Source organism: Bidens hawaiensis, unplaced genomic scaffold (assembly GCF_021521415.1).
Source record: "Bidens hawaiensis isolate Kalapana, Puna unplaced genomic scaffold, B.hawaiensis_p1.1 tig00017742_1, whole genome shotgun sequence".
NCBI classification, from domain to species: domain Eukaryota; kingdom Viridiplantae; phylum Streptophyta; class Magnoliopsida; order Asterales; family Asteraceae; genus Bidens; species Bidens hawaiensis.
Genome location: NW_027492677.1, coordinates 164,160 through 174,283, shown reverse-complemented (window position 1 = coordinate 174,283; position 10,124 = coordinate 164,160). Strand labels below are relative to the sequence as shown.

The 10,124-nt window shown below is 36.5% G+C and overlaps 1 protein-coding gene across 1 annotated transcript; it reads right to left on the bottom strand.

Annotated features, from left to right (window-relative positions):
• Nucleotides 1–874: 874 nt before the first annotated feature.
• On the bottom strand, nucleotides 875–5,215 carry LOC143554531 (calmodulin-binding protein 60 A-like). Its single transcript, XM_077044262.1, has 7 exons — nucleotides 4,826–5,215; nucleotides 4,520–4,598; nucleotides 4,378–4,430; nucleotides 3,680–4,170; nucleotides 3,057–3,217; nucleotides 2,630–2,836; nucleotides 875–1,692 (listed from the first exon to the last, which is right to left on the bottom strand). Exons 1-7 carry the CDS (start codon nucleotides 4,921–4,923, stop codon nucleotides 1,162–1,164), a joined length of 1,620 nt encoding a protein of 539 aa, XP_076900377.1. The 5' UTR covers nucleotides 4,924–5,215; the 3' UTR covers nucleotides 875–1,161.
• Between the last annotated feature and the right edge of the window lie 4,909 nt (nucleotides 5,216–10,124).

The window sequence follows — 10,124 nt, the reverse complement described above, 5'->3', positions numbered from 1 at the left end:
AACTCCCCCAAACAACCCCGGCGATATCATTTGGTGTAAATCACCTTTAGCGTTCACACGCTTATCACCAGAAGCTTTTAGAAACGGCATGCCAAAGACATCAATTATAACACTATGTTAATACTTTCCTAAAATATGCCTTTGAAGAAAAAGGAAGAGAGGACCACTGGTGATATTGTAATACCGAAGCATTTTCTTGAGCGTTATTACATGTATGAGTAAAAACCATACGCTTCAAACAATGAAACAGTAGCCAAAAAGAGTAGGGACTTTTGAAGTTTTGAGTGTTTAAAATGAGTTTGAATCTGGACGCTGGTTATATGGTAGCCAGTGTGTGTATTTGTTGATCCTAAATCCCATATCATGTTTGAAATTTGATTAATTTCGGTGACCTTGTTGGTAAAAAATTCTCGAACATCCAAAGACTGAAGCACCATAACTCCGATGGTGGCGTGACTTAGAGCATTCTCATCCAATATATTATCCTAGAATTACACTAAAATTCACTATATTTTCTCTCTATTTCAATTAAATAATATTTTTTTTATATCTTTAACATTATCTTTTCTATTTTCTTCACTCACAACTACTTTTAAAAAATATTAAAAAATTATAGACGGTGAACAGAAGCTTTTTAAATATATAGAAAAATCACTGTGTTTTTCTAAAATAAAAAAAAACTCATTACTCACAACACCCTAAATCACTCTAAATTATAAAAACATCCCTCACATAAAATAGAGGGTTAGATGAGAATGCTCTTATACTATTTAATTCACTCTATAACATATGATATCTGAAAGACGCAGTGTATGGTGACCTCTTAGGGAGAAGTTGAAAGCAGAAACTTAACAAACCTGAATAAAGAAAAAAATACAACGAAACAACCAATGATATAATTCGGCTATAACAATCCCGAACCATGCAGTTTGAATTTTTGAAGCAACAATTGCTACATAAATAAAAAGTAAAACCATAAAAACAACTTTTCCCACTATGAACATGAAAACCAGTACCACCCGGCTTTGACTCGTTTAGGGTGATGATTAGCTAGAGTTTGACCAAGGTCTTCAACAAACAACCTAAAACCGTTTCATGATTGGCCAGTGGACCGGTTTATGTTTATATACACCCGAATCCTGAAACTGAACTTATGTCTCTCTATAAGCGCATATGATCATTTGACGATACATCCCCTTTTCGTATTGCTAACATAAGCGAGAACCATTTCACAACACTCGACACGATCTTCCATCTCCTCTGAGCTTTGACCATAGCCGAACAAGGAAACAAAAACCGGTCAACTGCACATTGTAGTTCACCAGGTGAACCATCACCACCCAGATACTGCAGATGCATAGATGAGCTCGGGTCACAAATCAAGGTATTATCCACTCGGCATTCAAAGTCCATCGGTTGATCAAATCTCACATCCATGTGGTCCGGGCCATACTCACCCAAGCCGGGCCGGATGATATCTGGGGATGGCGGGTTCATTTGTGGGTAATCAAACCGGCCTTTTGGAGCCAGGTTAGCACCGCCTTCAGGGTTTTGGCTCATTGTTTGGGTGTGTAACGGGTATAGATCTTCGGTGAAAGAACAAATACTGTTTTTAAACGAAGCTTCATCGTCATAGGGAAGAACTTTGTCCAAGTTTTGAAATGCATGTAATACCAATTTGTGGGCTTCTGTCTGAATATGGAATTTAGGTAGTAGAGTTCAGTGATTTGTTTGAAATATGAGCCCGGCCCATTTACTTATTAGCGGGCCAAACATGTAAAATATAAGTTTTATCAATCGGGTGGCGACTCGCAAGCCAACCATACTGATTATTTTCTAATTCTCTTTTGCTAAAAATCACCTTTATAGAAATAATTACATAAAATCATATTCGTAATCATAATCTACACCATAGTTAATAGTTATCTATATATAATATTCCAAGATTTTATAAATTAAAATTATAGTTTGGACTTTCGACTCATTTGACATGTTCACTCTTCCTTTTACCCGTTTGACCAATCAAAGGGAATAAACAAGCAGAGCCCGAGTTTGTTTAATCTTGAGCTTGGCCCATTTGACTTACGAGTGCTCGGGCTTAAGCTAGGCTCATTTCGATCTTTATTCCTAAAGCTTGAGCTCAGCTCGTTTATATCTTATTATCTTATTTGTATATTCTAATATTAAAAATATTATCTTTTATATTTTTAATATAAAAAAAAAATCTTTTATATATAACATAATATATATTATTTAGTTTTTTTTTCATAATTTTAAATATAATAACAATTATTTTCTAAATAAATATTCAATATAATAAATAAAATTTATATAAATTATAGGCACATGTAGGCTCGCAAGCATACTCAAGCTTAATAAATGAAGCCCGGGCCCGGGCTAGTTTCAGAAAAAATCTTATCTTTAGGCTCGGGCTCGATTCAAGGTTTTAGCTAGCCGATATTGAATTCGTTTACACTCCTACCCATTCCCTTTTCCTTTTAGCTGTTTTACCCGTTTGACCTCAAAGATATAACATAACCCAAATTGACCCGTTCATAAGTGAAGGGGTCGAATACACTTTTTTCTCAGTTTATCAGCTAATTATGAATTTAACTACTAACAAGCTAACCTTTTCAGTCTCCGAGAGCTTATCAGAAACAACATACTTGCAATCTGCAAGTACTCCAAGAACTTGTCCCACAACGTTAAATGCAACACCATCTTTTTTCTGGGATTGAGGACAATACAAATACAATTTGTTGTCATCGATCACACATCTCGTAGCATGCTCCACAACAACCTCCCACATTTTAGTAGACATACCAGGACCCAGGATCTGCAGTGTTCATAAATTGGTCAAAAGGTTATAGGTGGTAAATAATCTTAAATTAGTATCTGCATAAGATAATTACAATAAGTGTCATATCTAATTTAAATCGGCACAAATCGACCATTTCATAAGTAGACGGGTCAAAACAGTAAAAAAAATCGACCATGTCTAGTTTGAATAATTATTAGAAGACTCTTAATGAGCAAAACAGTAAAAAAAATCTTACATGTCGAAGCATTGTAGGATCTAGGAAGAAAAGAACTAAGAAATCTTTCACGGTTTTGACATTTTCTTTGTTTAAACGCTTATGAAATGCTCCATCCTTGCTGATTTTTTCGAGTCTCCATACTTCATCACATAGATAAGGCGGGTGGTGTTTCTTGTACACTAAAAAACAATAAATATCACATATTAATTTTTTTAATAAAAATGGTTGCAGAAGGTAAATGAAGGTCTATAATTCCCATTCATAATGATTGTTCAAAGTAGTACACTTGCAGAAAATGACATGTTGTAACCTTTTTTTATACCGAAATGATAAATGCTAGAGATGGAAAGATGGGTGGTTAAGACTATAGACACATTATATGTGACAAAACGGGCCGGGTTGGGTTCAAAATTTCACATTGAAAAAGCTAATGTGTTGTTAAGAAAGCAGTATTATAACAACAATAATAACCTAAATCTTCAATAAAATGATGTAGGCGTGAGATAGACTTCAATTTACTTTCAACCCGTGTGTGGCCCGTTCGAATTTTAGCTATCTTTTTTATTTGCCTGATTTGACATGTTTGAGATAAAAGACAACCCAGACTCTTTAAGTAAATGGGCTAATTTAAAAATACTTACATTCCCCACGATGATCTCTAACAACAAACGACTCCGTCTTTGCTTCTCTCACTCTAACTCCATCAACATTATCCAAGACCCGAGCTCCCAACCTAAATTTACGGCTTCTCGTCCAGCTCGAATTATCTGTAAAACAAAGATCACCGACTAGACCTACCCCGTCTTTTAAATTCAACAATGAGTTTCCACTAATAAGAGGTTTTTTCCCGCGCCTTTCTTTAACAATATTAGCATTAAACTCTTCAAGTGTCCAATTGTCACCAATGTCATCACCAAAATCCCCCTCAAGAACCACTATCTCCACCTTTGATGATGATTCAATCCCGGTTGAAATTGTTTTTCCCGTGTTGGTATCGATTAATGCTACTTTTAGAATGTTGCAATCTTCTCCTTCGATAAGAGTCCCAGTAAAAACTGGAAGAGATAAAGCAATTAAGAACTCTAACTTTAACTTCCTTGGTAAGGTAGATTCTATCTCATCCTCATTATCCCTGTGTGAGCAACACGGGTTAATCCTAATTATAAAAATTTATGTGTCGAGTATGATTTTATATAAATAAAAGGATACAATAACATTCACATGTACATATGCACTATGGCTACTTATGAATTATGATCCGTTTTCTTTTAAGCTAATTTTATGATTTAACTCGTTTGACCCGTTAAGAGATAAAAAGGGCCGGAATCGTACACCTTACCATTTCATTTTAGCTATATGTTTTTGGAGTGCCACCTCAACTTCCTCTCTCACCTGGACACCAATACAGCAATCATACAATAATAAGCAAATACAAGACTTACATAAACTTAAGTTTAACACAAAACACAATTTTTACGTACTACTCGTCGGATCAATGGCTCCAAAACAGGTTCAACATACTTGTGAATGGTACAAAACTTCATCACCTCCAGCACAGCACTGTAAACATCAAGAAAGAAAACATATACTATATTATTATTTATTTAATTCAGTACCTTTTGTTTTGCTACTGTTTTGATTCATATGTCACATGTTTGTTTTTATAGTACTTTTGTTTGCTTGTTTGTTTGTTTGTAATCTCCAAGAGTCCACAATTAAACATCTATCAACCAAAACATATTGAATAAAATTTTAGGGTAAGCAAGCTAGGGTTTTATGGGACTTACCTTCTAAAAGAAGGGCGTTTTCGATCTTGTTCATGTTCATGTTCGTGTTCATGTTCCTCCGGCGTGGTGTCATCGTGCTTTTGCCGCTTCTGTGACATGATTAGAACCACCACCACCACAGGCGGTGAGTATGGAGAGTAGGGTTTTGAACGAAGACGAGGAAGTATTATTATTATTGTTATTATATCCAGGTGGAGATGATGAGTTTGAAGAAATGATGATTAATAAAGAATGAATCGGTGAGGGTGAACAGTATCAAACCAAACCCGACCAACATGCGGTGTCAGATTACAAGACAAAACTCCCGAACCTGTTTTTGATTATTTATTCAGTAAATACAAATTTGTTTAAGGGCTACATTCGCAAGGACAAAGTACGGTATATGCCAAAAGTTGGTCCCTAGCTATACTAAAATACTCACAGGAGTATAAATATAAATCTTTTAAGTATGGGCTAAAGCTAAATATTCCTATTATCCTTGTTACAATTAAATGCTTACATTCTTTCTTTCTTTCTTTTTTTCTTTTTTTTTCTTTTAATAAATAACAACATTCGTCAATAAAAGCGAAAACCCTTCATACCGAGACAGTAGCAAATGTAGGGGCCTAAAACAAAAACGGAAACAAACTACAAACACAAAGATTTCCATCCATTCAACCAAGATTCATACAATTCATCATATTTTTAATCTGCAAGAAACTCAACACCTTTATATCTCCTAATCACTTTGTCAATTTTCACCGGCTTGTTGTCGAAAATGAACTATGTATCAATCCTCACATGTATAGTTTTTTTTGTTTTTTTGCAAAGACAAACTTTATAAAACAAGAAACAACCAGGTTAGCAGGTTAGCAGACCACTAACCAGGAAAGAAACAAGTCAATTACATGAAAAGAATGAGATGTTGCAACCAACCCGTCCATCCAACCTTACATTTATTATTACGACTAGAATACCATAAAAAAGACATGGAAATAATAGAATCAAGAAACAACTCTTTACTTCCATCACGACTCCCATAAATAGCTTTATTGTGCCCTCTCCACATACTCCACCAAGTGGTAAAGATTATAGCTTCAGTCAAGTTCTTCTTAGGTTTGGTAAAATGATTTGAATCAACCAACTTAAGATCAATCTCGGACTTTTCAGTACTAGAAACGAAACATTAAGTCATCTCCGAATCCATCTCCGAATCCCACACCACACACGTTGAGCAATATTGAATTCGCCAAAAAATATGTTCTACAGTCTCAACTGAAGAGGAGCACAATGGGAACATAATAGACGGTATATCCCGTCCTCTTCTTGCTTAAGTTGAATCTAGTGGGAATACGGTCCAACAATAACCTCCATGCATGAATGTTCACCTTCTTAGGAAACATCTTGTTCCATCTAGTAGCGTGAGGGGCATCCAATAGAGTCAAATGATTTATAACATTTTTCACTCCCTTAACAGAAAAATCATCTCCATCTTTCAAGTCCCACTTCCATTTGTTACCCGAATAAGAGATTCGAACATTACCCAATTCCCTACATAAGTTGGCTAGTTGAGAAGCCTCTACCCCTCCTCTAGGCTCCTGTCTCCACTCACACTTGAAACCTGGAGTGATAATATGATCACCAATTAAAACCTCCTTCTGAACTTCGAGGTTAAAGAGTCTAGGATATCTTACACATAGAGCATTATCACCTAGCCACACCTCTTTCCAAAATAAGGTCTTTTTCTCATTCCCCACTTGTCACACCCCCATCTTAGGCCTAGGAGTGTGACCAATAGTTGGTACCATATTTGTAAATAAATCAGAGTTGCGGGTTAATGCGGAAGACTTTATAAAACATAAGGATCGATATTATAAATATTTACATTACAAAAGACGAGACGAAAATCTCGTTTAGTATTTACTTGTTTATATGTTTTACAAAAATATTATATTTTAATATTTAAACAAAATTATCCGAGCCATCGGATTCTTGAGCTTCTTCGTCTTCACAAGCCCTAATCTTGATTACCTGCAAAATGTTATTAAAATACGTCAGCAACGAATGCTGGTGAATATGTTGACGCTAAAAATATTTTTTTTACTTAACTACCCCTCGAGACCGCGTAAGCTTCGGCCCATCTTGGCTTAGGAATAATCAAGTTAAACAATCATCATAAACTCAAGTCTCCACACTAGGTCACCTCAGCAAAACACCGCAGCGTTTCGACGTACTTAGATACCATAAATATACACAAGGTCATTCTCACTCGAACATACTTTGGTTCGGCCCATCGTGGCTGGAGGTCGTGACCAGGCGTGGTGCGATGTGCCCACCGCATACCACATATGTAAGGATCCAGACAAACGTATACTACAGCCTGAGGGCTAGACTCATACTCTTATTTACAATGTTTTTAGAGACACTTAGTCTCATGTAAAGTTTTACACATAACACGTTTGTTTGTTTGTAAACAAGTTTGTAAAAGTGGGGCGTATTCACCTTTAAAATGGGATAGGCTTCCAACACCGTCCTTGAGTTATTTCCTTTGCTATCTCGCACCTATAGTACGAGTATAACTTTTGTTAGTCGGATACACGATCAGGCTTAAGACCTTTAGTCTTATTTATCTCGATGAACCTTTACTTAACAATCTCTTTTTACTTTAAAACCTTTAGTTGAAAATGAATATTTATAAACCTTTAGTTTATTCATAAAACCCGACGTTTCTTCTTCTTTAAGAAACGTATTCCTTTCTTTATTATTTAAGTATACTCATTATACTTAAATAATATATTTTATAACAAAGAATATTTATATACATATATATACTCATATATATATATATATATTTTATTTTTCTTTCTTTATTTTCTTTGTTATTTATTTCTTTGTTTATCGAGAATAACATCGACTTGGGGTATTAAGCCTTTATAATATTTTATTATTATTTTGGTCGGGCATTATGCCTACCTTGCTTGGCTTAGAAATATCCTAGACACTTGGGCAGCTCTTCGACGTCGCTTGCTTTTCAATGCTTCACTTAGATCAACACTTCACTTCGGCACGCAAGTCGAGACACTCTTCTACGTCGGCACGCTTTACGAGGTATCTTGTCGGGATGTCACTTCAATGCCATCTTCTTGCTTGTAATGTTGACGGGGAGTGGCACGGATATCGAGGTATAGGCACATTTATCGAGGAGTCGGGCACGCAAAACGAGGTGGATCGAGGGCACGAATTTCGAGGCTTAGTGAGAGAGTAGTGAGAGAGTAATGTGTGTGTTTTGAGGTGTGAATGGTTCAAACCCGTGGCTGCCTATTTATAGGCTGAAATTGGACCCCATCGCTCTACGCGATGAGTCCCTTGGCAAGGCCATCGCGTAGCGCGATGTAGGCTTGCTGAGTCAGTGTGTAGACCTGCCACGTTGTGACACGTGGCAGGCGCCGCGCCACGTGGCAACACGTGACGACACGTGGCAGACGTGTTGCCACGTGGTGACATGTGGCGAGAGTCGTTGCCACCGTGTGCCACGTGGCACACGTGTCACAATCTGTTAGACACCCCATCGCGGTACGCGATGGGTGTCTCTCTTGATCCGTCGTGTAGCGCGATGGGTCAAGAAAACAGATTTTTCATTTAAGCCCCTAGGGTTTGAAAATTGGCAGAATTGGTCCCTTGACTTTTGAAACTTGACATTTTTGGCCCGAAATTTACGTGATGTTACACCACTTTTTATCATCGAAGAAATTGGAATCATGTCTTTGTTCTGAAGCTTAATAATCGCTTGACTAATGTGTGCCGACATTCCTTTTCTATGAACCCTACTATTATCACTCTTCAGACCCTATGTTATCTAGAATATCCCTATAAATATTTTTAATCACTCTAACCCATAGAAAATTTGTGCTTGAAACAAACCTCCACCTTCACTTATAAAAAAAACTTGATTAAGACTCGATAAGCTTCCTATGCCCAACCCCCTTTAGGTTTATCGGCTAGAACCATGTCCCATTTAACCCACAAAATTTTCCTAACCTCATCATTTCCTCCCCAGAAAAATCTTGCCCTCATAGCCTCTAGTCTCTTTCTAATTATGACCGAAGGTTGAAACATAGATAATAATAATTTTCGATGGACCCAAGAACCGACGAACTAAAAATTGATCTACCATCGATAGATAACAAATTAGTTTTCCATTTAGAAAGACGTTTCTTGAATTTCTCCGAAATCAAATCCCATCCCCAAGAAGAATTCATCTTAGCTCCAATTGGGAGGTCAAAATAAGTAAAAGGATTCTTCTAAATTTATATCCCACCATATCAGCAAAGAACATAACCTCATACTAATTTATGCCCACCCTAAACAGACTAGACTTAAGAAAATTAAGCTTAAGACCCGAGGATATATAAAAACCAATTAAGGACCATGATGATATTTTGCAAGTTACCAACCGACCACTTACCCAACAGAATAACGTCATCCGCATAAAATAGATGAGAAAGAACTAAATCACCTCTTCCAATTCTAACACCTGAATACGAACCCGCCTGAAAGTTGTCTTCAATAGCCGCACGGAGCCCCTCCATTGCAATAATAAAAAGAAAAGGGACAATGCATCCCCTTGCCTAAGACCTCTTTCCAATTGAAATTATTTACCATTAATCAAAACAAACGCCTTAGCAGAAACTAAACAAGCCCGAATCCATGAAATCCATTTATCTCCAAACCCAAGGAAAGACATAATAAAATAAATAATCCCAGCTCAAAGAATCATATGCCTTCTCAAAATCAAGTTTTAGCATCGACATCTTCTTACTCCACTACCACCAGTGTCAACAATTTCATTAATCATAAGAGGACTGTTAAGAATCTGTCTTCCTTTTAAAAATGTAGACTGCTTGGGACTAATCACCGAATCAATAACCCAAGAAAGACGATTGGCCAAAATTTAGCAATAATCTTGTATTGTACGTTTATCAAACTTATTGGTCTATAATCCGAAACATACAAGGGTCTGCTTACCTTTGGAATAAGCGAGATAAAAGATGAATTACAACCTAAAGGAATTTTACCCAACCTATAAAAATCATCAACCAGCTTCAATATATCTCTTTTAAGAACCTCCCATGACAATTTGACAAAACCAAAAGTAAAACCATCTGGACCGGGTGATTTTTGACTACCACGGTCCCGCATAGTCTGTTTCACCTCGTCAAATGAGAACTCAACCTCCAACGAGAAACTATCTGACACAGACAAAGATTTGAACGCTCTAGTTCCAGAAATATGTTTTACCCCCTCAAATTTCTTAAATTTG